This window comes from Myotis davidii, unplaced genomic scaffold, assembly GCF_000327345.1.
Source record: "Myotis davidii unplaced genomic scaffold, ASM32734v1 scaffold499, whole genome shotgun sequence".
Classification (NCBI taxonomy): Eukaryota; Metazoa; Chordata; class Mammalia; order Chiroptera; family Vespertilionidae; genus Myotis; species Myotis davidii.
In genome coordinates this window covers 863,956-879,681 of record NW_006290677.1, presented here as the reverse complement: position 1 = coordinate 879,681, position 15,726 = coordinate 863,956, and the positions used below count along the sequence as shown (strand labels likewise).

General features: G+C 40.2%; 1 protein-coding gene across 1 annotated transcript in view; it reads left to right on the top strand.

Annotated features, from left to right (window-relative positions):
• DLG2 (discs large homolog 2) overlaps nt 1-15,726 on the top strand; it is a 1,585,094-nt gene that overhangs the window by 1,233,751 nt on the left and 335,617 nt on the right. The window contains exon 13 of the mRNA XM_006763751.2: nt 6,597-6,753. Coding sequence (XP_006763814.1) covers nt 6,597-6,753 — 157 coding nt within the window. The remainder of the gene's footprint in view (nt 1-6,596; nt 6,754-15,726) is intronic.

Sequence of the window (15,726 nt, the reverse complement as noted above, 5' to 3'; positions counted from 1 at the left end):
CACACGTGCCCAGGTTTCAGGCTCAATCCCAGGTGGGAGCCATGCAGGAAGCAGCCAATTGATATTTCACTCTCACATCAATGTTTCTCTCTCTCCCTCTCCCTTCCTCTGTCTCTCCCTTTCTCTCTCTCTCTAAATCTCAATTTAAAAGTATTTTTTTAAAAATTCAGCAAAAAGGAACAATATTTGCATAAAATATAAAAGGGGGGAAATTATACAGTCAGCCCTCTACATCCACAAATTCTGCATCCATGGATCCAACCAAACTAGCCCAGTTGGTTGAATCTGTGGATGTGGAACCTGAAGATACCTATGGATAATATGAAGTAAAGAGCAAAGTGAGGTCTAAATCATTGTGGGAGTTCATTCATTCATTTAATAACTATTTTCTGAATTACTGTTATTTGTCAGTCATCTTATTATAATTGGGGAAATGCTGGTGCCTGGGTTCCCAAAGTTCACAGATTATTGAGAGAGACACATACAAGAGTAAATAACCACTGCACTGTGTGATAAATACCACAATAAAGTTATGTGGACACGGCACAATGTGGCCCCAAGGAGCAAGTGATCACCTGTACCTGGAGAGTCAGAGAAGTAGCACTTGAGCTGAGCTTTTGGATGGCTTAAGCCAAGAAATGAAGGTATGGTGCAACATGTCAAACTCAGGGGAACACGAAGAGTTTGATATGGCTGGAATATAGGATGGCTGGAGACATTTAAACAGGAAACTAAGAAAATCAGATATGCATTTAAATAGAGATAATATGTTTGGAACATTGAAACTGGAATCAAAGACACTTCCAATTAGGAGGCTATCCTAAGAGTGTAGGCTTGACTTAGAGGGGACAAATAGGTTAAAGTGGATATCATGACATTCAGAGAGATACTAGTACAAGGCAACATAGGATGAAATATTAAAATGCGTGGTTCAAATGATGGAAGCTAGGGGCAGTTAAAGTGAATCTGTGAGTGTCAATAATTCTAGAAGCTGTATTCTATAAATACTAGAGCCCAGTGCATGAAAATCGTGCATGGGTAGGGTCCCTATGCCTCGCCGGTGATCAGGGCCAATCTGTGGGCAACCAGCAGGGCTATTGGGGAGCCCCCGCCTTGGCCAGCCTGGTGCTGCCCACCCGTTGGCCTCGCCCCCTGACACTGCTGGCAGTTGCCTCCATCTGTGGGAGGTGACCAGTGGGGCGATGAAGGGGTGAGGGGATTGACAGGCAGTGCCAGCCCTCTTGCTGGCCAACTGCGTCCCCTACCAACTCTGTAGACAGGCGATCTGGGGGCCCCCAGTGGCACCCGCCTTGGCTGGCCTGGGGCCTGCAGGCTGGGGGCAGCTCCTGTGTTGTGCATCTGACCCCTGGTGGTCAGTGCATGTCATAGCAACCAGTCGTTCCACCCGTCGTTTCTCTGTTCGGTCGATTTGCATATTAGGCTTTTATTATATGGGATACTGTATTTCTTTTTAAAATTTCCAGTCTTCCTCTGGCTTATATAAAATACATTTTAGTTTAGTTCTTTTAATTTTTATTAAGTTCTCTCTCCATTTAATGGACAAAACATTTAACTTGCAGTAAAGAGGCAAGCTCTGTCAAAACAATGAGATACCACTTCACCCCTTTTACAATGGTCAAAATCTAGAACACTGACACCAGGTGCTGGTAAGAAACTCTCACTCATTGCTGGTGGGAATACAAACTGGTACAGCCACTTTGGAAGACAGTCTGGCAGTTTCTCCTAAAACTCAACATATTCTTACTATATGATCTAGCAAACATGCTCCTTGGCATTTACCCAAAGAGGTTGAAAAAATCACATCCTCACAAAAACCTTCACGTCAATGTGTATCGCAGCTTTACTCATAATTGCCCAAACTTGGAAATAACCAAGATGTCCTTTGGGAGGTGCGTGGATAAATCAACTGTGACACATCCAGACAATGAAATATTTTCAGAGCTAAAAAGAAATGACCTATCAAGCCATAAAAAGACATGAAGGAACCTTAAATTCCTATTACTGAATGAAAGAAGCCAATCTGAAAAGGCAACATACTGTGTGATTCCAGCCATATGGCATTCTGGAGAAAAGCCAAACTATGAAGATAATAAAAAGATTAGTAGTTACCAGGGGTTGTGTGGAGAGGAAGATGAATTCATGAAGCATGGGGGATTTTTTTTTTTAGGACAGTGAAACTATTTTGTATGATCCTATAATGGTGGATACATGGCATTATATAGCTATCCAAGGCCATAGAATGTATGACACCAAGAGTGAACCCTAGTGAAAACTATGCACTTTGGGTGATAATGATGTGTCCTGTAGGTTCCACAATTGTAACAAATGTGCCACTCTTGTGAGGGGATGTTGATAATGGGCAGAGGGTTATGCATGTGTGGAAGAAGAGGCTATATAAGAAATCTCTGTACCTTCCTCTTATACTATGAACCTAAAGTACCTTCCTCTTATACTATGAACCTAAAGCTGCTCTAAAAAAATAAATATTAAGATAATCAATAAAGGAACTAGCTCTAATATTTATTAACTATGTGTCTAAGCTCAACAAGCTTAGACAAGTTGGCTTATCTAAGTATTAATAAAATAAAACTTCTAATACTTCACAGGGTTTTTATTTTCTAACAGGAAAAAATAAATGAAAAAAATTAAAATATACACTTTAATATAATCAGTCCTCAGTATAAGGAATTTAAATTAGAAAAAGTAAATCATTTGGAGTGTGCTTAGGACATTATATTTGCATATTATTTTACAGATTTATTTCTTTGTTATTTCTCCCCATTATTAAAATAAGCATCATAATTCACTACAATATAAAATTGTATTTTAAAAAAGACATTTAAATCTCACAAATTAAGAAAATTCCAACTAATTGGGTGTAAAGACTTGTTCAGATCATTTGAAATAAATGAGGTCCAGGTAAAATACATAAAACCTACTGTCACTCAAGAATTACATGCTTTATGTCCATGCAAATAGGAAGCAATATACCAAAGTGCAGAGTCACTAATAAAATGGCCCATGTAAGTAACATAGAGAAGTTATGGGAAATGAGGTTTCACAATGCTCTTTTTTGTTTTCTAAATATATATTTCAGAGAGGAAGGGAGAGAGAAACATCAGTGATGAGAGAGAATCATTGATCAGCTGCCTCCTGCACACCCCTACCCTGGGGATTGAGCCCACGACCTGAGCATTTGCCCTGACCGGGAATCGAACCATAACCTCCTGGTCCATAGGTTGATGCTCAACCACTGAGCCACGCTGGTCAGGCCACAATGCTCTTTTAAAGCTGTATTCTTTCTGCAGAGAATCCCTTTGCATAGTAACCATGTAAGAATAACTCTTACTTCCAAAGGAATGATATTCTCTCCCATTTTTGTAAGTACCATAAAGCTTTCACTTTCCCATTTTTGATAGAAGCATCGGTGCAAGATAGTTCACTTTCTTCTTAATTTTGCAAGAAGTGTACATGAGGTGAAACTGACAGCCTTTTTGTCTGAGAAACATGAGAGAGAGGTGAGGTGATGGCACAGTAGAGAATAAATGCCCCTCTAAAGAGGACCCTGCTCTAACCAGTGGTTGCTATGCAACAAGTTTGAGAGTCATTGTTGATAGAATGTCTGATTCCACATGAAGCCACAAATCCATATTTTAGGCATTTTTTTTCTAATTTTAAAAATAAGCAACTAATTCAAAAACGTGTAAACACAGTAGGTCAGATTAAACCTTCAGCTTGCTGATTTGCAGTCTCTGGAATAGATCGTGCTCTAGACTCAGAGATTTTGAGTCAGAATCTGTGTGTTAATCTTACCTTTACAACTTAAGAAACAGTAAAAACTTGGGCAAGCATTTCATTTCACTAATTTAAAAAGTTGCCGTAATAATGTCTTCATCGAGTTGATGATTTTTCTTAAGACTTTATGTAAAAATTTTCAAGCACAAATAAAAGTTTGAAGACTTTTACTACAATGCACAACGTAGATTCCACTATGAACATGTTACTACACTTGCTGTGCAGGTTACCTATCCATCTATCAATCAACCATCCATCTTTCTTTTGGATCAGTTTCAAAGCAGTTGCAGACATCAGTGTACCTCCTTTCAATGACTGCTTTGAGAAATAAATGGGATGATGCACAGAAAGCATCAAGCACAATGTCTAGGACATGGATAAACATTAGAGTCATATTAGCCCCCTTCTCTATATCTATGTTTACTATGTATAGCTTGAATCTCATTGGATCCACTAAGAGTGTTTTTATACTCGGGAAAAGGGAGACAGTAACTCTTCATCAAAACCTTGTTGACCTCTATCTTCAAATTGTGTTCAGATTCAGACTTCTGGCTCCAGCCAAAATAGAGTATTCCCATACCTTTCTAATTCTCCCTCTTAATTAAAAATAAAATTAGCCCAGCTCAGTGGTTGAGCATCGACCTATGAACCAGTAGGTCATGGTTCCATTCCTGGTCAGGGCACATGCCCAGGTTGTGGGCTTGATCCCCAGTTGGGGGCATACAGGAGGCAGCCGATCAATGATTCTCTCTCATCATTGATGTTTCTATCTCTCCCTCTCTGAAATCAATAAAAATATATTTTTAAAAAACAAATAATTTTTTTAAAAATAGAAGAAGAGCCTGCTCCTATACCAAAAGCCTGGGGCAAGGGTAGGCTAATAGAACAGGGAAACTTTTGATAATAGTAGCCCCAACTCCAGCCAAACACCAAAGGGAAAAGTATCCCCTCACCCTTCCAGTACTAGTACACTATACAGTAGCTAGAGTTCTGACCCCACCAGGGACAGCCTGGGGAGGCAGTTATGATCCCCTCCACTGGATGGTGTCAGGGGGCCAAACAGAGCTGGACTTGCACCCCCATCAGGCAGCAGAGAGGCAGAACTAGGTGATGTGAAGGTATTCCTGGATGAGATTAACATCTGAATTAGTATATGGACTGAAGCAGATTGTCCTGTCTAATTTGGGTGACCCCAACCCCATAGAGGGCCTGAATAGAACAAAAAAGTATAGTAAGAAAAAAATGTTCTCTTTCTCTTTCTCACTGTCTTTGAGCTGGGACTTTGCTCTCCTGACTTCAGAATCCTACTTGAACTGAAACTTCCACTATCAGCTCCCTTGGAGCTCCAGCTTGGAACCTGCAGATCCTGGGACTTCTCTGCATCCATGACTGCATGAGCCAATTCCTCGTAATAAAATCCCTTATATCTCCTATTGGTTCTGTTTCTCTGGAAAACCCTAACTCATGCAGTCCTACTAACCACAAGAAATGGAAGAAGTTGGATTCTGCCAAAAGCCTGAATGATATAGAGGTGGATTTCCACCCCCCCCCTCCCCCCCGCAAGCTTCCCAACAGAGCTTGGCCTGGCTGATACATTGATTTTAGCCTTGTGAAATTCCAAACAGGTGACTTAGACAAGCAATCAGATTTCTGACCTACAGGGCTCATTCAGTAGGCAGCCAATCAATGTGTTTCTCTCACATTGATGTTTCTTTCTGTCTTTCCCTCTCTCTTTCACTCTCCCTAAAAATCACTGGAAAAATAGCCTCTGGTGAGGAGTAACAGAAAACCCCAAAAATGACAAAAGGCACATTGGTCAAATCTAAGGCTTGCAGAATACATTTCTTAAAACTACTTACATAGAGAATAGAACTAGATGCCTTCTATGATCCCTTGCAATCTTATATTCCATAATTTTCTGGCCTCTCCACAATCTCAGTGAACTGTTGACTCAAAATATGATCTTTTATCGTTTTATTGATGACCTCAAATCTGGATCTAAGGACCCAAATCCTATCCTTTGTGTCCAACTGCTTCCAAACATCTCCACGTGGATGTGCCAACATTATCTGAAACTGAAACTTGTAAAAATCACATTCATTCTGGGCTTCACTACCTTTCCCCTTTTGTGATTTATTTAGATAATCTTACTCCCCTCCTCCTCCAATGCCTGGGTCCTTGTCTGGGCCCACTATTTCTCTTTCCTACTTTCTTTTCATGTTGTCTTTTTTTCATGATTGCCGCTATCACCATTGTTTAGGCTGTCACTTCCTGGGACCTGGATCATTTGGTCAACATCCTAACTGATTTTTCTGCCTCCCATCATAATTATTCCTGGTACCTCAAAGTCTCCCAATGAGTCCTTACTACCTACAGAGTAAATTTTAATTAACTCTGTAAGACCTTTCATGTCTGGCCTAGTCAATCTAGTTTCTTGCTCCCCAAGTTTTCCCTCTCTTTTTGGATACATCCATCCTACCGAGTGCTATTTGGTGCTCAATATAAAAACAGATGTTTTAAACGATGCTAAAGTGGAAGTAAGGCTAGTTTAGGGAAATGTTTTGGAATTAAGAAATGGCTTTGCATGGTATTTTGGCACTTATTTCAGTGAGGAATTCAGTACTTTCCCTGATAGTAACATCTTTCTTGATATGAAGATCTATCTTACTTTGGGAAATGAAGTAAGTGAATTGCTGGTATCTCATATCCCAGTGAAAGTAAAAGCCATTTAAGTCTTGATTGGGTCACCTCTGAGCTGTGTTCTCTGCTTGTTTCTGCAGGGAGCCCCGCAAGGTGGTGCTGCACAAAGGCTCCACTGGCCTGGGCTTCAACATTGTGGGCGGGGAAGACGGAGAAGGTATTTTTGTGTCCTTCATTCTGGCCGGTGGACCAGCAGACCTGAGTGGAGAGCTCCAGAGAGGAGACCAGATCCTATCCGTGAGTATTTCTCCTTAATCTTCATTCCCATCATTCAAGAAAAAAAAAATGACTTTCAGTTATGACTCCAAAAGCACCTTAATTACAAAAGAAAAATGATGAGAGCATTACGGCTTCAGGTACATGTTACAGTTTAAATGGTGTTCAGGTGCTTGATGCTTGTTTCTTCCTTCGATACATGTAAAGGGGCTAGTGTTTTTATTTAGATTTTCTTAGAATATGTGCATCCAACTGAACATTGAGAAACATGCCTCTTTAAGGTATATTACTTATATTTTTAAATGCTTTTTTTTTTTTTTTACAAATCCAGGATTCTGTTCTAAAAACTACACCTTTACAATATGTATAGTTCTGCATATAACTATGTAAGAAAATGTGTACCATAATGCTATCCACAATTTGGTGACATTGATAAGTGGTAGCAGCATCATCATTTACCTAAATGCAAGAATTACCAACAACAAGTTATTGAGCACTCATTATTTCCCAAGAATGTTATAAAAGTAATTTTTAATTCTCACAATTACCCTGAAAGGTATTGCCCTATGTTCATATGAAGAGAATACGGTTAAATAACTTGTCAAACTTTATGTAACTTGAGTCAAGGGTTTAAACATTCAGTTTTAATACCCATTACATCTTCCCTCTCTCCTTTGCTACTTTCTTTAGTTCTTTTCTTCCTCTTCCCTTTCTTCCTCCTTTCTTCTCCACGTCCTTTCTTTTACTCAAATATGTAATGACTGCTTCTTTCCACTACATTAAACTATCTCCCTGGTACAAACTTTACGATAGGTAGTTAAATCCATTGTGAGTATTCATGTCTACACTGAAATGTTGGTACTCATCAAATAATAATGGGGAATTGCACAAGGAGCCTACTTCTTATGACTGAGGTTATGGGTTCATAACTCAGTGAAGCACTTAGTATGGTTTTTTATCATATACTTAGAAAAATTTGCTTTTGTTTTGTAGTTATAACTTATAGCTAGAATTTTCCAAGCAACCTTATATTTGTTAGCCTTATTCCATCCTCCCCCCGCTAAACACACACATGATTTACCTATATAACATAGTCAGCTGACCTGAGCAAAGTGTTCAGTGATCTTGCCTTATGTGTCATATGGTTCTCCCACACATGTGTGCCTTTGCTCAGTCATCAGCTAGCAGGAGTCTGGGAGGATTGAGTATGGAAGGAATAAGGAAAGGCCCAAACCTTGTTCTGTCATCTGAGAACTGAACATCACCCCTTCAACTACTTCCCCCATCTACTTCTTCTATACTTAAATGATATATAAGATATAATGATAAGGTTTAATATACACTATTAAACCTTACTGCCTATATTTATTTACATCTTTCTTTCTGTGCTAAGTGGAAAAAGCTCCCTGAAAACAAATTCTCTGTCTTATATGGTTTTGTATCCTTGACATTTAGCAAAGTGTCTAGTGCTTAGCAGTCTCTCAAAAAATGTTTATTGAATGAAAAAGTTTTGAATAAATATGATGATGCTTTAAAAAGTCACTGTAGCCTGAGAGATGGACTCTAAAATTCTATCTAGAACATACTAATGTAGCCTCATCTTCCTGGCTCAAAACCTGTAGAATGAGAATCCACTTATGCTTTTATTACAATCAGCATTCACATCGTCATAAAGTGCTCCCAGATACAAAGCATTTTCACATGCATTAATTTGGAGGATTTTCAAAGAAATTCTAAGGATCAAGACAGGTTATTGTTACTCTTACTTTCCACAACAGGGAAAGGGGACTCAGAAAGGCTACATGATTTGTTCAAAGCTCCGGAGCTACTGAATGTGATGTTGAACTCAAAATCAGGTCTTCTGATCCCAAATCAGTGTTTTTTTTCTCCCCACAACACCATCTCTTTTCAAGACCCATCAATGGTCTCATTCAGCCCTTCATAGTACACACTGCTCTGTGTACACACCACACCCAGGAGTGCACAGAACTAGAAAGAGCTAATATTTATGTGGTACTTTTGAGTCAGTCACTATTATAACTAATTTAACTTTATAACAAAAAGCCCTATGTCTTTATATGCTCTTTTTAATAATGAAGAAAACTGAGGCATAGAGATGACACTAGACTACTTAACTCTGTTTAAATGAGAAATCCCCTAAGCTGCAGATTTTATTCATTTTAATCTCTATTCCAGTGGTAGAAAAAAGGACAAGCTAATAATCTTCTTATGGCTCATTAAAGAAAACTCACAAGTAATTCTTCTTTCAAAAGTAGTTGTACCCATTTAAATAGTATTGCAAGGACCACATAGTAAATAAGGCAACTAATTGGAATTATATAGTCTTTTTAGAGATTACAGTTCACAGAAAAAAACAATCTCTGAAGTTAAGATCTATCTTCTTATATGTACAACATTGGTAAGAAATAATTCAATGATGAGCCTGTTACTTGCTTTTTTGTATGTGGAAAGGAAGAGGGGACAGTTCTCCTTTTTAATTTTGTGACAATTATTTAAACTGTGGCTAGACAGTAGCTAGTTTCAAGGCTCGGTATTGGAATTTCATTGGTTAACACTCTGAGAAAAGAATAAACAGGCTTGAGAGCTCAAACATCACAATATGAAAACAAAACTGTCAGAATAGAGTGATTAACAATGAAATGTGTAGGAAGGATATTCTGCATCTACTGCTTACACTGGACATATCAGGACAAGATATGCCTTCCTGGAAAATACAGGAACAAAAACTATGAATAGTAATCAAGTTAAATAAAAATGCAATACATATTACTAGGTCATATAAGGTTAATTGCAAACAAGTTATGCTAACAGTCATGTAGTATAGAGAAGAAAAATAGAATCCCCAGGGAAGAGAACTGGCAGGTAGGTCTCTACTCTCAATTAGTCTTTATGGAGAAGAGACTTCTATAATAGGCAATTACCTTTCTGATCAGGAGCATAATGTCCATACCTATTTTCCAGAAGTATTTTCCCGCACAAATTATAGAATCTAGTTTATTTATTTTACTAATGGCTTAACTATGTGCCAGGTTCTGTACCAGGTCTTAAAATCTCAAAAGTGAATGAGATAAATATCCTCAAAATGTTCACAGCCTAAAAGCCGATATATCAATATAGCTAATATGTACATGAGTACAGAGATAGAGATAGAGATAGAGATAGAGATAGAGATGATAGAGATAGAGAGATGATTAGATATAGATAGATAGAGATAGAGATAGAGATAGAGATAGAGATAGACAGATGTGGATATAGCATACTGAGGAAAGAGAGGAGATAAAACACTTAGAATAGAGCATGTCATATTTCTACTAACAACTCTGCATTAAGAATGGGCCGGATGCTTTTTAAAGAGTGTCAGGTAACCTTGCATAAGGAAGACCTCTTTAGGTAGTTTGAGCCATTCCTTCTTTGGGACAGGGCTTGGACTAGATCAGCATTTCCCAAAGTATGAAGCAGCAGGATTGCATTAGGGTGCCATTAAGAGAAAGGGTACCCGGGTACCAAGTTTCTTCACTGAAAAACTTCTCAATTACATGTTACCAGTGTTCATTGGGAATCTCCTTAGAGGCAGATAAAGTATATGATTCCTCCCAAACAGATGTGACCACCAAACTCTCCATAAGGAGCACCTCACAGGACACCAGCAGTGGGAAATGTTTTATTTTTATAGCTCCCCTGACTGACTGTTTTCCTACAAGGTAGTCAGCATACTTGCCTCTCAAGAAAAGGCAATCGGCTTTCTACTCTGTGTTAAGATTATGGGTGCCATCTAGTGTTCATGTATGGTCGAAGAGGGAGGTTCTACACTCCCTTGTAGAGATTTATTCCCCCATGCTCCCTCCCACCAGAGCTAAGGAACTAAAGTAGCTAAGATGCTGAGAGATAAATAAATCATCACCGGAGGCTACTACATCCCATGCACATATTGTGAGTGATCTTTTCTGTCTAAATTCTCCTTTGTGTATTCTGAGTCTCAGGGGTTTGTTGTAGAAAGCCTACTCCAATCATTGAACCTTTTCCATTCATGAAGGGGAATTTAGAGCATTCAGCGTGCAGTCACGTTGACTGTTAACTAGTGCAGTTGTCTCCTCTGGCTTTCTTCCTGCAGAGGGAAAGATAGAAAAGCTTCTGTTATTATTTGTTTCAGTGCTTTGATATGAAAAAAAAAAATGTGGAGCAGGGCACATAGAGGTAATACCCCTGTGAAGAGATTCTTCCCTGTCTCACCAAGCGATTTTAGTTTATTCATCCCTTGGGGATCCAAAAATGCCCACCCTGGCTGACCTTGCTGCTCCAAAGCTCCCTTTGGATGGACTGGAAGTATTTAACTAACCTGATTGGGAATGTGTGTTGTCAGGAGGGAAATGCTACAGCTGTTTAGCTGAAGGAACAATAGGTAATTGTGAATTTTTAAGTTGCAATTGGAATTACAGTGTGGACTTAGAGAGAGTGACAATGCATCCCAGCTGAACTGGGTGCTTGATTAATTCTCAGAGTACCTACTATCTTCATGTTTAGAGCCATGCAGTGGCTTTATATTTGCCAGATCCTTACTGGCAAGTTATTTAAATAAAATTGAGTACTGTGTACACGGTTCACCATCCTGGGGCACTGATTCAGTCACCCTTATATTGTTATCTCAAATGACAATTCTAAATCCTTTCTAGCATTATGCCTGAAACCCCCGTGCAGTGGTCTTTTTACCCAGCCCTTCCAGGGACCGCTACACACAGGCCATGTCCTTCCTCTCTAGCCCTGGCCCCACCCCCTCGAAGGAGCCTTGCTTTATCGTTTTCAGTGTTTGAGGGTTTCTGCCTAAGGGGCTGTTTCCCGGTGTTTCTGAAGCCATCACACCCTGACACACGACAGAGGCTTCTGAGGCCCCTGTAGAGACAGGGACAACAGCATCTCCCCGCTCTATGCTGCTCTGTCACCTCATTTCCAAAAGCACAAAAACTTCAACTGGAAGTCTCACCTAAGCAGCTCCTTTAGCTTCTCTCCTCTCATCCTCAACACAAGGAGTCACCCATGCTCTAGCAAAATTTCCGCCCTTCCCTCAGGGACAAGCATTAGTCCCAGCTCTGGTCCACCATGACCAGGAGAGCATTTTTTCTGGCAGCTCCACCCGCCCCACCTTCCCTAACCCCAGAAGAAGGGCAAAAAGACTTAGAGACCAACACTAGCTTAAACACAGCAGTACATATCTGGAAACTGGGATGATTCAACATCTGTATTCAGGTTAAGGGTAATTTCACAGCTTCCCCCAAGAAAATGGATAGACTTGTTCCCCCTACCCAGCTTCATCTCTGAGGACCTAGCTTATAATTTTGCTCAAAGAAACAGTATTTGCTGAAGAGAATTCTGAATATCTTTAGCTTGAAAGACATTGAATAACATGTATTTTGGGTGCATTCCCACCCTACTCCTTCTCATCAAAATTTGAGAAATTTAAGCCTTAGCCAATTTTCTCAGTGGTTAGAGCATCAGCCCATGAACTGAAGGGTCCGGGTTCAATTCTGGTCAAGGGCACGTGCCTCGGTTGCAGGCTCAATACTGGGCCCAAGTCGGGCCATGTGTGGGAGGCAAACAATCAATGGGTCTCTCTCACATCAATGTTCCTCTGTCTCTCCCCATCCCTTCCACTCTCTCTAAAAATCAATGGAAGAAAATACCCTCAGATGAGGATTAACAGCAATTTAAAAAAAGAAGAATTAAAAGATTTGATCAATTTCAGGGTCTGTATCAGCCAAGGCAACCTATTAAACAACTTTGAAGTGAAATCTACCCAAGTGGAGTTGCTGATGGTTTTGAAAAGACGAAGACTTCTTACCCTAACTATGATCCCCTCCTGCCACCCGTGTGCCTGTTCCAGGCATTGGTCTCTCTGCGGAACCCCTCTCTCTACGTTCACTGACTCTTCTCTGACCTTTGCCTCTCAATTGTGCAGCCTACTCAGCTGTCCCACCTTCTGGACTTGTCTTCCTGACCAAAGCAGAGCTCACTGCTCCCCTGCTCAGGGACCATCTCAATTGCTCAGGGGAAGGGATAACTTTCCTCAGCCTTGGCTTCAGAGCCCCATCAACCTGGCTGATCCCTGGCCAACCTGCCAGAGGGTAGGGACTCAGCTGGTTTTAGCAATGTGAGTTCTTTATTCTTGTTTATTGCCCAGGATTATAAACATCTCCATCACATACTAACTTCCAGCCTCTAGGAAGAGATCATTTATTATTATTATTTTTTAGATATTCCTTACCATCTAGTCTTTTTTAAATTTGTCTTTATTGTTGAAAGTATTACAGATGTCCCCTTTTTTCCCCATTTACCCACTGCACCCCACACCTCCCCTAGGCTTCCACCACACTATTGTCTGTGTCCATGGGTTATGCATATATGCATATAAATTCTTTGGTTAATCTCTTCCCACCCACCCACGACCATCTTCCCTCTGAGGTTTCTTCCATGCTTCTTGCTCTCTAAGTTTAAACAGTTTATTTTGTTCATCAGTTTGTTTTGTTCATTAGATTCCACATATAAGTGAGATCATGTGCTACTTGTCTTTCTCTGACTGGCTTATTTTGCTTAGCGTAATACTCTCCAGGTCCCTCCATGCTGTCTCAAAGGGTAAGAGGCCCTGGGAAGAGCTTATTTAAGAAGCATGTCATAGATCTGGTGTTATACAGAACACACTTGAGAATAGCTGGAACTGGCATCATCAAACTGAATTTCAGACTTTTGAATGGTCCTTTTAAAAAGCATGTCCAATAAAAAGACAAGATAAGGGATGTTCTTTACAGGGACCTTATTAACCTATTCATATAAAACAAGTCTGCAGACATTTACTTGACATTGACTGGGTGCCCAAAACTACTAGGCACTGAGAACACAACATGGAAAAAGATAGTATATCTTTAGTGAACAAGTAGCATAAGGACAGGAGGTAAACACATTTACGAGGTATTCTCAATATAACATGGAAAGTGCTGATGGTAAGGTCTGGTGACCATATGGTCACAAAAGAGAGGCTGTCCTTAGCCCAACCTGGGAATGTGGGAAGGCTTCAGGAAGAGAAGATTCCTAAGAAAGAGGGCCCTGAGGAAGCAAGAACAGTAGAAAATTAGGGATAAAATACCTAATATTTTGGAGTATGAGCTTAGCACTAAGTATTGTACAGGATACCACATGATCATTTTATTGAATCCTAACAACCTTGTCAGGTTGGAGGCTCAGAGAAAGTCAATAATTTTCCCAAGATCCCACACATAATCAACAATGACTGTGGTATTTGAACCACTATTGTTTCTGATTTTAAAACTATTCTTTTCTGTAATTCCAACCTTAAGAAAGAGAATTGAATTTAGCAGCCTGCTTACATCTGAAACTATCTGCACTCTAAGTTCAAACAGTGAAAAAAACATAAATGCCTGAAATAATAGAACATTTACAAGGGGACATATGAGCCACCACAGGAAGCCATTGTACACATAGACACTAAAACTGAGGTGACTTAGAAGCAGCATCTAGAACCACTGATGTTTCTCTTAAGGGCAAGGTCTGTGTCTCATCCATCTCTGCATCCCATTAATTAGCATAGAGCCCAGCAACTAAACAAATGTTGGATGAATGAATGATGAATGAATGAATGGATAAATGAATGAATGAATGAATGAGACATCCTTGCCCAGTTCTCTGAAGACCCCTGAGAATTGTAGGGCTTCTGTCTGTTGTATTCATCTAGGCTCTTGGCCCTAAGGACCCTTCTAAAGATTCAGAATATCTCAAAGTTCTTTTCTCTCTGACCAACAGAATATATCTTCCAAGTCAGATTCTTTCCTACGGACTAGTAGTAATTCCAATGAATCAGGAAAATGTTAAATAAGTATACTATATGCTAAATGCTAAATACATGATGTGTGTTTAAAATCTGTTTATATTATATAGTCTCCTCCCAGAAAGGTGTTCAGGTGATTAAGTTCCTACACAAGCCTCAAAGGCTAACACTTGATCCACCCCCTCTCCACACAAACACTGAAAATGAGCGATCACAGCTGACCCCTGATAAAGAGGCAACCTGGCAGAAAGAGCTCAAGTTGTAGAGAAGGAATGATCCTCAACCAAAAGTGGACTGACTTTTAGTGCCAATCTGGTTTTGCCTCAGACTAACTAACTTTGCTAACAACCCTTACATTCGCAACACCATTTCTATGCACAAAGTCCCTGTCTATGGACATGGTCTCATTTGATCCTCACAGCAACACTTCAGGACAGCAAGGAAAGTGATCACTTGGCTGTTTACACAGCAGGAAGCAAGACGAACACTGATTTTCTAACTCAGAGCCACTCAGACTCCAGGCATAAGCCTCCTGTCCCAACCAGCTATCTTATCTATAATACTCACTACTTTAGGGGAGTGCCTGATGGGAGTCTGGACAGTGAATTCTCATGCCTTGGTTCTGGACTCCAGACAACAGATATCAGCTGTGGGTGACTTCACTGGGAAAGGAATTTATTGGAGAAATAACAGCTAGCTCACTGGATCTTCAGGGAGGCTGGGAAAGCAGACTCAGAACCAGGAGGAAATTCTGCGGAAGGACAGTCTGGTAAGGATGCTGCTCCTGAGGCCCTCGCTATTAGCCACTTATGGCCAGGTCACACCTGCTGGAGGGGCTGTGAAAAAATCTCTCTCCATACACCTCACACCTTAGTGTGGGAATTCCAAGTTCCTGGCAGGAACCTCTGCTTGGCCTGCCCATGCTATGGGTACTGAGGGATGGGGAAAAGGAATATCTGCCCTCCCTCTCCACAGCTTCTCTAATGGGGCATAAGGCTGTGCCTCCTTCCTATCGTGGACTGGCCTCTAATACAAAGGATATTTGGACAGTGAGCAGTAAATGGTACATGCCTACTAGAGATTATGTGGCTCATTGAGTTCTTACTTGAGGAATATTTTAGATCTAAAATCTTGAGACTCAT